We start from the raw sequence: 15093 nt of genomic DNA, 5'->3' as shown, positions 1-15093 counted from the left end.
TCTTAGCTAGATTACCTCTCATAGATTAGGTACATTTTTCCTTTTTTTTTTTTTTTTTTTTTTTGAGACAGTCTCACTCTGTCGCCCAGGCTGGAGTGCAATAGCACAATCTTGGCTCACCGCAAACTCTGCCTCCCAGATTCAATCAATTCTCTTGCCTCAGCCTCTCAAGTAGCTGGGTCTACCGTTGCCTGCCACCACACCTGACTAATTTTTGTATTTTTAGTAGAGATGGGGTTTCACCATATTGGCCAGGCTGGTCTCAGACTCCTGACCATGTGATCTGCCTGCCTCGTCCTCCCAAAGTGCTGGGATTACAGGTGTGAGCCACTGCACCTGGCCCATTTTTTCCTTTTCGTACTAACTGCAATGATGCCAAATTTTCTGGTACTACATTAAAGGATTTAAGGTTTTCCCTACTTTTCTTTAAGCCCTCACCCACCCTTTCCTCATTGGCCAACTAACTTTCCTACAATTTGAGGCTCTTCAAGCCTTCCTTCACTAAAACTCTCAAAGTCCTTTCAGCATCTAACCACTATCTAATTCCAAAGCGACTTTCCCAGTTTAGGTTTTTGTTATGGCAACTCCCTATTTCCAGGTACCAAAATCTGTATTATTTATCTATTGCTGCATAGCAAGCTGCCTGCAAAACTTAATGATGTAAAATAACCCCTTGTTTCCTCAAGGTTTCTGTACAACAGGAGTTTAGGTGTGGTTTAGCTGAGTGGTTCTGGCCTAGGATATTTCATGAGGTAATAGTCAAGACATTGGGGCCGGGCGCGGTGGCTCAAGCCTGTAATCCCAGCACTTTGGGAGGCCGAGACGGGCGGATCACGAGGTCAGGAGATCGAGACCGTCCTGGCTAACACGGTGAAACCCCGTCTCTATTAAGAAATACAAAAAACTAGCCAGGCGAGGTGGCGGGCGCCTGTAGTCCCAGCTACTCGGGAGGCTGAGGCCGGAGAATGGCGTGAACCCAGGAGGCAGAGCTTGCAGTGAGCTGAGATCCGGCCACTGCACTCCAGCCTGGGCGACAGAGCGAGACTCCCTCTCAAAAAAAAAAAAAAAAAAAAAAAAAGACATTGGCCAGGGCTGCAGTTATCTGAAAGCTTGAACAGCTTTGGAGGATCTGCTTTTAAGATGGCTCAGTCATACTGCTGTTAGTAGGAGACCTTGGTTTCTTGCCATGTGGACCTCTTCGTAGGGCGGTTTGATAACTGGGTTTTTGTTTTTGTTTTTTTCCCCCAGAGAGGGTCTTGCTCTGTCACTCAGGCTAGATTGTAGTGGTGCAATCACGACTCACTGCCACCTCCGTCTCTTGGGCTCAAGCAGTCCTCCTGCCTCAGCCACTGGGACTATAGGCACGTCCCACCACACCCAGCCAATTATTATATTTTTTATAGAGACAGGGTTCTATCATGTTGCTCAGGCTGATCTCAAACTCCTGGGCTCAAGTGGTCTGCCTCCTTGGCCTCCCAAAGTGCTGCGATTACAAGCGTGAGCCACCACTCCTGGCCTGGAATGGTCATAGAACATAGCATCTGACTTCTCCCAGTGCAAGTGATGCAAGAGAGAAAGCAAAAATGAAGCCACAATACCTTTTATGACCTAAACTCATAAGTCATACACCTTCATTTTCATTATATCCTTTTTTTAGAAGCAAGTCACTAAGTCTGGCCCACACAGTTCTAGTTACATTTTGTATTGTATTGTATCTCACCAGTTTTTATTTCATACACACAAATATGTATGGAAAACACATATATAACAAAGAATCTTTTAATGTATTGTTTTGTAGCTTGCATTTTTATGCTTTAACTCTTTCAAGTAGAAAGGGAATAAGACACAAAGGGCAGAAAGACTGCAGTAGATTTTAGAGATAAATTCTATTAATAGAACCAGTGACTAATGAAATTACATTTTTGTGTTTTTCTGGCCTCATTACAGTTAATTTATAAAACTGAACTTCATTCAAATATGTGTTTATCAGCAAAAGACATTGTCCTATTTTCTTCACTGGCATTTTAATTTTTTTGTCTCTTATTTAGATTTTTGTTCAAAGTTCTCAAAGACCATATTTTTTTGAAAGTGAGTAAATGTTGAGATTGCCTGAAATAATTCTTAATGTAGCCATCAATAAAATAGATTGTTATGATTGGGTAAACCTAAATCTATTAACCCTTCATTATTTTAAAAAATAAATTATAGATGGACAATTATTAACAAGTAATGAAAGTGAAGATGATGAGATTTTCCGAAGAAAAGTTAAAAAAGCAAAAGGAAATGTTTTAAACTCTCCTGAGGTGAGTCATTCAGTAATCACCATAGTATAATCATATCAAAGGCTATTTTCCTTCTATACCTTGGGCTTCTGCTGAGACTTTTGTTACCTTTTACTTTATTTACTTACTTTAGGATCAGAAAAATAGTGAAGTTGATTCTCCACTTCATGCTGTCAAAAAGCGCAGATTTCCTATAAACAGAGTAAGTAAATAACAGATAATGTTTAATAATCCAAATTCCTTTGGAATAAAAATTTTGTGAAAAATATATGTGTAGATAAATATAGGTATTTTAATCCTTAGTAGAAAAGTTGATATTCTATTGTATGTGATTGGAATTTCTAGCTTCTGCTAGTTTTCAAAGATGTATTCACTGTAAACTTTCCTAAGCACAATAAATAAAAATATTAAGTAATTTTAGACTCTTTAAAAACCATCCTATTTTTGTCCGTACACTTGAGCAATTTGGCAAGCATTCATTAAATACCTACTATGTCTCTACTGTGTAAGATGCTGGACATACTCTAAAGAATATATCCTAATACTGTCATAAGTTACCCAATAGGAGAGATAGAGAAATAAACATAATTTCAGTATAATTTTTAAAGTTGAGTGATAAGAATAGTTAAGTCCTTAACCTCGATCTTGGGAGTTCTGGCAAACTGTATTTGGCAATGAGGCCAAAGAAGGGGGAAGAGAAGGCATTGTTTACAGAATAACAGCTTAAAGGAAGACGCAAAGGTGAGAAATGACATCTCTATGTTATTAGATTGTAAAGACAAAAGAGTTTCAAGAAGTAAAATCGGAGAAAAATCAAGGTCAAGTGTTAGAAGTGCTTATTCTTTCATTTGATTACTGAATGAGTTTGAAAGAAGGAAAGGAAGGAGTCCAGCATGACTCTGGTTTTTGGCTTTTTGGCAAGTGTGTCACAGATTTAGGCTAAACAAGAAAGAGATGGTAAGTTAAGTGTTGAACAGGTTTGAATTTGAAGTTCCTGTGGGATAGTAAAGTCACAGTGTCTAGCAGGCATTGATGACTGTGAATCTGAAGTTTGAGTATATGGGCAGGTCTTAAGGTTAATGATACTCACCAGTTATAGCTGATAGCTAAATTTTGAGATTAGCAACTCATGTTTTAAATCTCAAATACGGTCTAGGATAATTTGTGTAAAATTACAGGTGCTCCTCAACTTACAATAGAATTGGATCCTGATACACACATCATAAATTGAAAACATTGTATGTTGAAAATGCATTTAATACACCTAATCTACTGAATATCATAGCTTAGCCTAGCCTACCTTAAACGTGTTCAGAACACTTATGTTTGGTCAAAATCATCTAACACAAAGCATATTTTATAATAAAATGTTGAGTATCTCATGTAATTTATTAATACTGTACTGAAAGTGAAGAACAGAATGTTTGTATAGGCACTTGAAATTTGGTTTCTACTGCATGCGTATCACTTTTGCACTATGGAGAGGTCGAAAAATCATAACTTGAACCATTGTGAGTTGGGGACCATATGTGATTAAAAATACAGCCAGTCTGTATTAACTTTGTGTACTCATATAAGACTTCACTAGAAAAACAACTTGCTACCTTAACTAGAAGATCTGATTGACTTATCAGAAATGATTTAAAATATTGATAATGCTGATGATCAGTTTGTTTTAAACTAAATTTATTCCTGTTAATTGAATTGATTTTGATAAACTTGATTCTTTTGACTGGTTTTACATTATCCTATAAGAGATATGGTGATAGGCCTCATAGTCAAAACTTGTTATTGTTTTATTGGTTTCTTGGTTTCAAAGGATTCCTATATTTGGACTGATTTTGATGGCCAAATGTATAGGCTTGTTCTTTGTGAAGCGCTTGAACATCTTCTGAAGGAAATACTGTTAAACTAAAAGTATCAGTTTTCTAAGTCACCATAGTGTTTGCAGAAAAAATAAAAATTAAAATTAAAAGTATGTTTTCATCAAATCTGTTTGATGTAATACTATATTGGATGAATACCTATACTAGTATTACTTATAACCTAATTTAGTATTTCATATTACCTAAATTATTTACTTTTACATTCCTAAGTATTTATAACATAATTATTTTGTATTTATAACATGGCTCTGAGTTGTGAGAGCGATTTTACTTGTCTAGGAAGAAATTATTTTTTTCTTATGCAAGAATTTTGTTGAATTATTATAGTCAGAACTGTCATCTAGTGATGAGAGTGAGAATTTTTCCAAACCATGTTCACAATTAGAAGACTTCAGGGTTTGTAACAGGAATGCCAGAAGAGGCATCAGAGTCCGAAAGAGACAGAGTCACTTAAAGGTAATCTTTTTTTTAGTTTCTTTAAATATGTATGTATTTTATCATACGTAATGATAATTGGTTTTACATCAATGTAGATTTCTCTATACATTCTTTTTTTTTTTTTTTTTTGAGACTGAGTCTGGCTCTGTCGCCCAGGCTGGAGTGCAGTGGCCGGATCTCAGCTCACTGCAAGCTCCGCCTCCCGGGTTTACGCCATTCTCCTGCCTCAGCCTCCCGAGATGCTGGGACCACAGGCGCCCGCCACTTCGCCCGGCTAGTTTTTTGTATTTTTTAGTAGAGATGGGGTTTCACCGTGTTAGCCAGGATAGTCTCGATCTCCTGACCTCATGATCCGCCCGTCTCGGCCTCCCAAAGTGCTGGGATTACAGGCTTGAGCCACCGCGCCCGGCCATATATACATTCTTTTTATAGAAAAAAAATTTAAGTATTTTGACACCCATTTAGTTTTTTTTTACTGGAATTAAATTCAACGTGTAGTTTTTTTTTTGTTTTTCTTTGTGTCTTGATGCTTTATCTTTCAGTGTTGTGTTACTTTGAATGAATACCAAAAAACTCAAGTGTATTGAGAATTTATGTTTCAAATTGAAGAAAATATAGAATTAGAAATTTGAGTTTTAAGATACTTGCTTTTGTTATCAGTATATTGTTTTTCTTATTTCTATCCAATTTTCAAATACTTGGAAAATGTTCTCAGTACCTTTCCTTCCTGATTAAATTCTTTCGTGGTGCGGTAATTTTCTTGAAAGAGCTGGAAGACTCAAGAAATTTTATGCTTATTAAGAAATATCAAGCAGGCTGGGCAGGGTGGCTTTCACACCACTTTGGGAGGCTGAGGCAGGTGGATCACCTGAGGTCAGGAGTCTGAGACCAACCTGGCCAACCTGGTGAAACCCTGTCTCTACTAAAAATACAAAAGTTAGCTGGGCATGATGGCATGTGTCAGTCATCCGAGCTACTCAGGGGTCTAAGGCAGGAGAATCTCTTGAACCGAGAGGCAGAGGTTGCAGTGAGCCAAGATTGTGCCACTACACTCCAGCCTGGGCAACAAAGTGAGACTGTCTCAAAAAAAAAAAAAAAAAAGATCAAGCAAATATGCCAACTTTTACTTTATTTTACTTATGACAGAATTATCAGAATTTTAAAATAGATTTGTAACTTTATCATTTCTTCTTGGAATTTTCTTTTTTAGACAGAGCTTCTTTCTTATTGCCACAGGCTGGAGTGCAGTGGTGCCATCTCAGCTCACTGCAACCTCCGCCTCCCAGGTTCAAGTGATTCTCCTGCCTCAGCCTCCTGAGTAGCTGGGATTATAGGCATGCGCCACTATGCCTGGCCAATTTTTTTTTTTTTTAATTTAGTAAAGACGGGGTTTCACCATGTTAGTCAGGCTGGCCTCGAACTCCTGACCTCAGGTGATCCACCTGCTTTGGCCTCCCATAGTGCTGGGATTACAGGCGTGCGCCACCACACTGGGCCTAGAAATTTTCTGTTTTTATTATTTTATTAATCTTGAAAGCATTGATAAGAAATCAGTTTTCCAGAATCATTTCCAATCATGAAAGAAAATTATTTTCTCAATGATATCTTCATGTTTTCTAATTTGTCTTAGCATGTAGCTAGGAAGTTTTTAGATGATGAAGCAGAACTTTCTGAAGAAGATGCAGAATATGTTTCATCAGATGAAAATGATGAGTCAGAAAATGAAGAAGATTCCTCATTACTTGACTTTTTAAATGATGAAACTCAACTTTCACAGGCTATAAATGGTAAATGTTATAATGATCCTTCAGATTTTTTTCAATGTTTGTATGTGCTTATATTTAAATATTTTAATCAGTTTTTAATGAAACTAGACCTTAAAAGTAATTAAATGTGGTATGTGCAAAATATTTATTTCGTCATTTTCATTCAAATTCTCTAATACTTGCTTTATTTTAAACTGGTTGTTTATAGGCTTCTGCTAATTTGAATATTTCTTTTCAGATTGACCTGGGTTGCTGAAGTGTGAAATGTTCATTTCACACGTGTTTAGTACCTGCTACATGCCTAGTACTACGTAAGGCATTTAGGAACTGTATATGAATGAACAAAATAGACAAAAAATTTCTTCTTATGAAGCCTACATTCAAATGGAAAGAGACAGTATATATGCTAACTAAATTATTTAGTTTATTGTAAGATAAAAAATTACAGAAAAATAAAAAAGTTGGACAAGATGAGAAAAATTTGGAGTGATTGAGGTTGGGGGTATAAATAACAGACGAGTTGCCATTTTATTATTTTTTAATTTTATTTTTTTAGAGACAGAGTTGCCCAGAGTAGGGTGCAGTGGCGCAGTCATATTTCACTGCAGCCTTGAACTCCTAGACTCAGGAGATTCTCCTGCTTTAGCCTCCTGTAGGACTACAGGCATGTACCACCATGACCAGTTAATTTTTTTGGCCTTTTGTAGAGATGTAATCTCACTATGTTGCTCAAGTTGGTCTCCAACTTCAGACCTCAAGCAGTCCTCTAACCTTGGCCTCCCAAAGTACTGGGTCAATAGCTGTGAGCCACTGCACTCAGCCTAGCTGTGATTTTAAATAAAGCAATTAGGAATAGGCTTCATTGAGAAGGCGACATCATCAGAGACTAGAAGAAGAGAGATTTAGTGATGTAGATTGTTAAGACCAACTGAAATACAAAGCTAAATGTATTAAATTTGCCAAGTAAAGCAGTTTACTTTCGGAAAACAGTGTGTTCATCCAATGCTTGAACAGATCTTACCTACAATACATTTAGAGGAGATGGTTCAGATTGACTGTAACAGAAGTGAGAAATATTCTGATTATATCTTTTCAGTATTCTAATCTTTCACAGATCTCATCATTTATTCTGCTTTTGCAGTCTCTGATATTATTTAAAGTGACAAAGTTTCTCAAAGTTTGTGACTTTTAAGAAAAAAGTGTCTAAAGACAGTGTTCTCAGTACTGTCCTTAATGCTGATATAATTTGCAGGATAAGGTTTTATGCCCTCGATGTTCATTAACAGAAGTGACTTTTGCAGGTTTACAATATAATCCAGTGGAAGAATGTTGATACAAAGACAACAGCCAGTGCAAAGGTCCTGAGTCGGTAGTGTGTCTGGCCTGTTGAAGGAACAGTGTTGTGACTGGAATGAGGGAAAACGGAAGGTAGTAGGAAGATCAGATAAATAGCAGCCAGATCATAATCTGACATAATTTAGTAGAATCTCTGTAGCTTCTATGTTGAGAATGACCTGTAGGGGAACAGAGGTAGACTGAGACCAGTTAGGAGACTGTTGAGGTCCTCCAACCAAGGAATGGTAGTGGCTTCTACCAAGATAGTAGCACTGAGGAGAGTGAGAAAGAGTGAATTCTGGATACATAAAGCTGACAGGATTTTCTGATGGATCAGAAAAAAAGGACGAGTCAGTAAGCTTGAGCAACAAGGATATAGTTGCTGTTATATTATGGGGAAGGCTGCAGATGAAGCAGTTTAGATGGCGATTATAGAGATTTGAAATTCCATTGCAGACACAGTATGTTTGAACTATGTATAGTTTCAAAGCTTTTTTTTTAAGTACCTCAAAATTCACATTATCTTTTGTTTTTATGTATCATGTCTCAAGTACCTTTCATTATAACTTTTAAAAATGCTAGGCATAAAAAAAAACCAAGGTGTTTCCCAGGTTTTCCTTAACTGAAAATTATGAAACATACTTTTTATTGGCTGTGGGTTTTAATGTTTTTAGTGCATATTTGCTTTTCTGGCTAGATTTCTTATGTTTTTGTGAAACTTCTGTAAATCTGGTACATTTTTAAGGTCTTTGTATACCTTTGTTTTGAAAGAAAAGTCTGTTTCAATCCTCATTTTCAGAGAGATAGCTAAAGCAGGGAACTTAAGTTGTCCATGATCACTCAACTAGATGATCTGATTTCAAAGGCTAAACTCCTAACTTAATATTTTTCAATAATTGTTTATAGACATCTTTTAATATTTATTGTCTTTGTGTAAAATATTTGCACAAGGTTTGAATCAAGTAAATTTGAAATAGATTGAAGTTAAATACTTCAATCATTGAAATAAATAATTGACATAAATACTGCAATTATTCATTTAAATAATTTTGCTACTTTGTCTTAAATTCTTATCTTTACACAGATGCTGAAATGAGAGCTGTTTACATGAAATCTTTGCGTAGTCCGATGATGAACAATAAGTACAAAATGATTCATAAGACACATAAAAACATAAACATTTTCTCACAGGTATGAACTATAGAAATATAATGGAGAATTTCTGGATGGTGAGGTTGAAATATGTTCCTGTTAATGAAGCCTCCATTTTGTTTCTAAAACTGGGCTCTCAGAGCTATTTGAGATAATTTCTGCCCAAAGTCAGGAAGCTCGACTAAATGAATTCTCAAGATCCCTTTTTGGCCAGGTATGGTGGCTCACGCCTGTAATCCCAGCACTTTGGGAGGCCAGTGCTGGTAGATCACCTGAGGTCAGGAGTTCAAGACCAGCCTGGCCAACATGGTGAAATCCCATCTCTACTAATAAGACAAAAATTAGCCAGGATGGTAGCACATGCCTGTAATCCCAGCTACTTGGGAGGCTAAGGCAGGAGAATAGCTTGAACCCGGGAGGCAGAGGTTGCAATGAGCCAAGATTGCACCATTGCACTCCAGCCTGCACGACAAGAGCGAAACCCCATTTCAAAAAATAAAAAAAAATCCCTTTTTTGTCCTTGGTTGATAAAATTTATTTTTTTCACAAAAATGTTATATTCTGAAAATTATAGGTTATATCATTTATGGATAACATTTTCTTTTTTTTTTTTTTTTTTTTTGACGGAGTCTAGCTCTGTCGCCCAGGCTGGAGTGCAGTGGCTGGATCTCAACTCACTGCAAGCTCCGCCTCCCGGGTTCACGCCATTCTCCTGCCTCAGCCTCCCAAGTAGCTGGGACTACAGGCGCCCGCCACCGCGCCCGGCTAGTTTTTTGTATTTTTTAGTAGAGACGGGGTTTCACTGTGTTAGCCAGGATGGTCTCGATCTCCTGACCTCGTGATCCACCCGTCTCGGCCTCCCAAAGTGCTGGGATTACAGGCTTGAGCCACCGCGCCCGGCCAAGGATAACATTTTCATATTAGTCATGTTTGTTTATAAATTGCCATGTTCAACTTGGTAATGTGTACTCTCTGTACTTCCATTGTGCTTATTATATAGCATTTATCATCTATTATTATTGTTTACTTTCTACCTGCTGTTACTAAACCTTAAATTTCTAGATGGTAAATCATTCTTTTCCTTTATTCTCAAACTCATTTTCCTCCACAAAGAATGTACTTGGTATATGTTAGTTGAGTAAGTGGCTGAATTAATAAAGTAAATTAAACAAATATTAATGCAGATTTCATGTGCTTCGAAGTATGTTTTAAATACCTGTTAATTGTCTGAAATAAATGTAAAATATTCTTATGTTTTTACTGTAGATTCCTGAACAAGATGAAACCTATTTAGAGGATAGTTTTTGTGTTGATGAGGAGGAGTCTTGCAAAGGCCAATCAAGTGAAGAAGAAGTTTGTGTTGATTTTAACTTAATAACTGATGATTGCTTTGCAAGTAGCAGTAAAAAGTATAAAACCCGACGTGCAGTAATGCTAAAACAAATGAGGGAACAAAACTGTGCACATTCAAAAAAGAAATTATCCAGAATTATTTTACCAGATGATTCAAGTGAGGAGGAGAACAATGTAAATGATAAAAGAGAATCTAATATTGCAGTTAACCCAAGCACTGTTAAGAAGAACAAACAACAGGACTGTTGTTTAAATTCAGTGCCTTCTGGAGCTTCTCTGCAGTCCAAGATGCATTCTAATCCAGTAGTTAATCAATCACCAAAGCAGAGCAAACCGACATCACTTAATTTAAAGGATACAATTTCTGAAGTCTCAGACTTCAAACCTCAAAATCATAATAAAGTCCAGTCTACGACACCACCCTTCACTACTGTTGATTCACAGAAAGACTGTAGAAAATTTCCAGTTCCACAGAAGGTATGGATCAAAGAAAGGAAAAATGTCTTTAGATGGTTACCAGAAGTTTTTCTTTTTCTTTCTTATGTATGTGTTTTGTATTAAATAACTAGGTCAAAGAAAAATTAACAAAAAAATTTTGAAGAAAATGTCTTCAAACAAGAAAACAATACACGAAATTATATGGGCAATTCACAGGATGCTCAGGTTTTAATTTTTTAAATATGTTAATGTTTTGTTAACACTGTGTAAGGAAACTGGATAATTTTATTAAAAGGATGTAGGAAAATAGGGCTTTCTGCAAGGCAAAGTTAATTGAAATTACGTGTTCAGAGCTAGTTCCTTGGCCAGGTGCAGTGTCTCATGCCTGTAATCCCAGCACTCTGGGAGGCCGAGGCAGTCCGTGGATCACTTGAAGTCAGGAGTTCAAGACTAGCCTGGCCAACATGGTGAAATGACATCTCTACTAAAAACACAAAAATTAGCTGGGCATGGTCGTGCATCCCTGTAGTCCCACCTACTTGGGAGGTTAAGGTAGGAGAATCGCTGAAACTTGGGAAGGAGAGGTTGCAGTCAGCCGAGATCGTGCCATTTCACTCCAGCTTGGGTGACAGAGCAAGACTCCATCTCAAAACACACACAAAAAAGACCTAGAACTAGTTCCCAGATTAACTTCTCTTCTTCTCAGAAGGCTTTGGGTATGTAAGTCTCTTTTTATTGGGTAAAGGAATTTGGGAGTACCAACTGGTTTCCTTCCTTAAAGTTTTCTTCCACTTCCTTCCAGAATGACTGCTAAGTCGTCCAGTTTTACCTTCTCCCTGTTGTGCTGTTTCTAGAAGAATCACTGTAAAACTGTTTCTTGTTTTTAAGAGTTTATAGTTACAGTAATTTTGCTAAATAGGGGTTAAATAAATAATAGGAGCTGTATATATTCATTTGTTTGCCTAACTAGGAGTGAGACTGAAAATACTTATTAAAAATTAATAATTTTTATAATTGACAAATAATTGTATGTATTTATCAAGTAGGACATGTTTTGAAATATACATTGTGGAATGGCTAGATCAAGCTAATTAACATATGTATTACCTCAAATACTTATCATTTTTTGGTTGAGAACACTTAAAATTTACTCTTTCAGTGATTTTCAAGATAAAATACCTTGTAATTGACTATAGTCTTCCTATCTGAAATTTTGTATCATTTGACCAACACCCTCCACCCCAACCTTAACCCCTGTACTAACTACTATTCTACTCTCTGCTTCTACTTCTCTTTATCCCCAAGAAGTTTCATCACACTCTGCCTTAGCCACATGCTTGACAGTGTCCACACAATGGTTCTCATATTTGTGTTTCCAGTTGCAAATTGTCCCCAGTTTTTTTTTTTTTGTGGGAGAGGCATAGTTATTTCTTGAAGGCATTGTTAGGAAAAGATTGACTACATTAAGTCTTTATAATAGACTGGAGAACAAGAAAGTACTTAATTTCTTTGAGTTTCAATATCCTCATCGATAGTATAGAGATTAAAATCCCAAGATGAGTTCTCATTGTGTTGCCTAGGCTGGAGTACAGTGGCTATCCACAGGTGCGATCATAGCTCACTGCTGACTTGAACTCCTGGACTCACGTGATCCTCCTACCTCAGCCTTCTTAGTAGCTGGTACTATATGGTACACCATGCCTGGCAAGATTACTATTTTTGTATAATTCATTGTAATTGGGGTCTGTTATTTGAGAATTACTGTGTTCCTTTGGAAGTATCATGTCCTTGCTTTTTCATATATGACGTGTCCTTATGTTGATTTCTACACATCTAGTGGGACATTCACCTCATGAAGTTTTATGGAGTAATTTCCCAGGGAAAGACTTATTTGTATAAATGAGTCTTAGGGTGTCAGTTTGGTGAGGTGTGTTGGCCTTGGTTCTAGGTGGATACAGTAGTGTAGTTTCTGTGTAGTTTCTTCAGCTGTAATTCACACTAGTGACATTTGCGACTGTCTCAGTATCCTAGGCTTTTCTCGACAAGACAGAGTCCCTCCTGACCCTGGGTAACTCTATCTGGGCAGTGGAGATGAGGCTACAGAGGCTGGGTGCCTCCACACTGCCCTTCTGGGCTTCAAATTACCATAGATGCCTATTCACCCCCACACCACACTCCAGTGCTCTTTACTTTGAAAAGAGAAATAAGCACTGGTAATCACTAACACTTTAAGCAGTATTTCTACTTTGGTATGTCCTAACTAGAAAATAGATACAGGCTAGTGATACTTTGAAGAGCACTATGAAAAAGGATCAGTAGATCTTAATGGAAAGATGTTTTAAGTTTTCTACTATTAGTGAATAAAATTACATATAGTATAATTCTTATTACTTGAAATTAGGAGGGGAAAGAATTTTTGAGGTAAATTTGAAAAGGCATAAAATAGACTACCCTGACAAAAATCTTCACAGATTAAAATACTAATATTTGCATTGTCATAAATATTACAAACAGTATTCCTTGTCTTTTATTTGCTTTTTTGTTTTGTGTTTAGTGTTTCTTGCTATGTGAAATATAACTTCTTTGTGCAGCCTAGATTTTTTTTCTTTGTACTTCCTGACCTTGTTGTCATGTTTAGGAAGCCATACTCTAAGATAACTAAGTACTTTCACTATTTTCTTCTAGTTCTTTAGTGGCCATTTCCTCCTTCATTACATTTATTATTCTTTTTTTAAATTAAATATTAAATATATTTTAGCGATAATTTCTGAATAATTAGGATGTTGATCTTAGTTTATTATGTTAAAATATAGAAAGTCTACCTTAAGTTACAATGTAGAAAGGTAGAGGGAGTATTGCTCCTATCCTTACTATAACAAAGAGCCAGTCATCAGCAAAATCATGTTTTCTTGAAACCATTACAGAGCTAAGGTTGTAGGGCAAACAATTAGGCTGATATTTAAGGAAAAACAGGCCCCTCCAATGAAAAGCTTGCTGATTCATGGCAATCACTGGACACCATAAAATGTGGTAAAAATAATTCAGCTGACCGGGGGCAGTGGCTTACGCCTATAATCCCACACTTTGAGAGGCCGAGGCAGGGGGATCATTTGAAGTCAGGAGTTTGAGACCAGCCTGGCCAACACGGTGAAACTCTGTCACTACTAAAAATACAAAAAATTAGCCAGACATGGTGGCAGATGCCTGTAGCCCCAGCTATTCAGGAGGCTGCGCCAGGAGAATTGCTTGAAGCTGGGAGGGAGAGGTGCTGCACTCCAGCCTGTGTAACACAGCGAGACTCCATCTCAAAAAAAAGAAAAACGAAACAAAAATAACAAAAAAATTAGCCTGGCATGCTGGTGCATACCTGTAGTCCTAGCTACTCAGCATGCTAAGGTGGAAGGATCACCTGACCCCGGGAGGTTGAGGCTGCAGTGAGCTGTGATCGTGCCACTGCACTCCAGCTTGGGCAACAAAGTGAGACTCTCTAAAAAAAAAATTAAAAAAAAGTTTCAGCTAAAACGTTAGTGAATTACAAAAGGCAATGGACTAGCATGAAAGCTTAGAACCCCTGGGAGTTGTAGACACACGGGGAATTTACAGCCACTCATGGGCTCTTCACACACTCATCAGGGATTCACAAAAAAGACTGAGAATAAGAAAAACCCTTTTTCTTAGTACAGTCCTTGGGGAAGAGATAAGCAATTGCTGTGGAAAAGGAACCATGCCTCACCTTGTTCCTTTCCAACTTTCCCCTATGGAACAAAAAGCTTTAAGCTACTGGGGGAAGAGCAGCAAACTATTATCGCCCTCAGAGCTTAGGTGAAGACTGCAGATCAGGAAGGAAACAAGAAAAATATCCTCTATAACTGGAAGAAGGGCAGGAAAACATCTTAAGCCTACACAATTAGAGGTCTCTAATAACTGGGAGGGAGAGTAAGATCACTGAGAAATTCCTACCTTCGAGACCTACGGAAACAAGTCCTGCCCAAGACTATGGCTGAACCAGGACAATAGAAAACACCAATTCCAGACTCCTAGTGCTCCCTCCCACCAGTCTAGCAAACACCAAGTAACTAGAGCAATCTGCTGACAAGTATGGGAAGAGAACATCTTCGCAAATCCAAAGTTATGAAGATTTTCCTTTATGTTTCCTTGTAAGAGTTTTGTAGTTTTAATTCTTCAGTGTATACCTTTGATTCATTTTGAGTTAACTTTTGTTAATGATGTAGAAGTCCAGCTTTTGTTGGTGGTGATGCATGGCTATCTTGCTTAAAATCAGTTGACCATATATGTGAGGGTTTATTTCTAGACTCTCATTTCTTTGGCATATGTCTTTTTCTATGCCAGTACCACACTGTCATGATTCCTGTAGCTTTATAGTAAGTTTTGAAGTTGGTAAGTCTGAGTTTTCTAACTTTTTTTTTTTTTTTAAGATTGTTT

At 37.2% G+C, this 15093-nt stretch overlaps 1 protein-coding gene across 10 annotated transcripts in view; it reads left to right on the top strand.

Annotated features, from left to right (window-relative positions):
- Window positions 1-15093, top strand: part of FANCM (FA complementation group M) — a 72661-nt gene that overhangs the window by 50497 nt on the left and 7071 nt on the right. For all 10 annotated transcript variants that reach the window (XM_021941169.2, XM_021941163.2, XM_021941168.2 and 7 more), the window contains 6 exons: window positions 2209-2303; window positions 2416-2484; window positions 4496-4624; window positions 6237-6393; window positions 8792-8898; window positions 10126-10689. In XM_021941169.2, coding sequence (XP_021796861.2) covers window positions 2209-2303; window positions 2416-2484; window positions 4496-4624; window positions 6237-6393; window positions 8792-8898; window positions 10126-10689 — 1121 coding nt within the window. The remainder of the gene's footprint in view (window positions 1-2208; window positions 2304-2415; window positions 2485-4495; window positions 4625-6236; window positions 6394-8791; window positions 8899-10125; window positions 10690-15093) is intronic.

Source organism: Papio anubis, chromosome 7 (assembly GCF_008728515.1).
Source record: "Papio anubis isolate 15944 chromosome 7, Panubis1.0, whole genome shotgun sequence".
Classification (NCBI taxonomy): domain Eukaryota; kingdom Metazoa; phylum Chordata; class Mammalia; order Primates; family Cercopithecidae; genus Papio; species Papio anubis.
The sequence above is the reverse complement of the archived record's forward strand: the minus strand, read 5'-3'. Positions and strand labels throughout refer to the sequence as shown.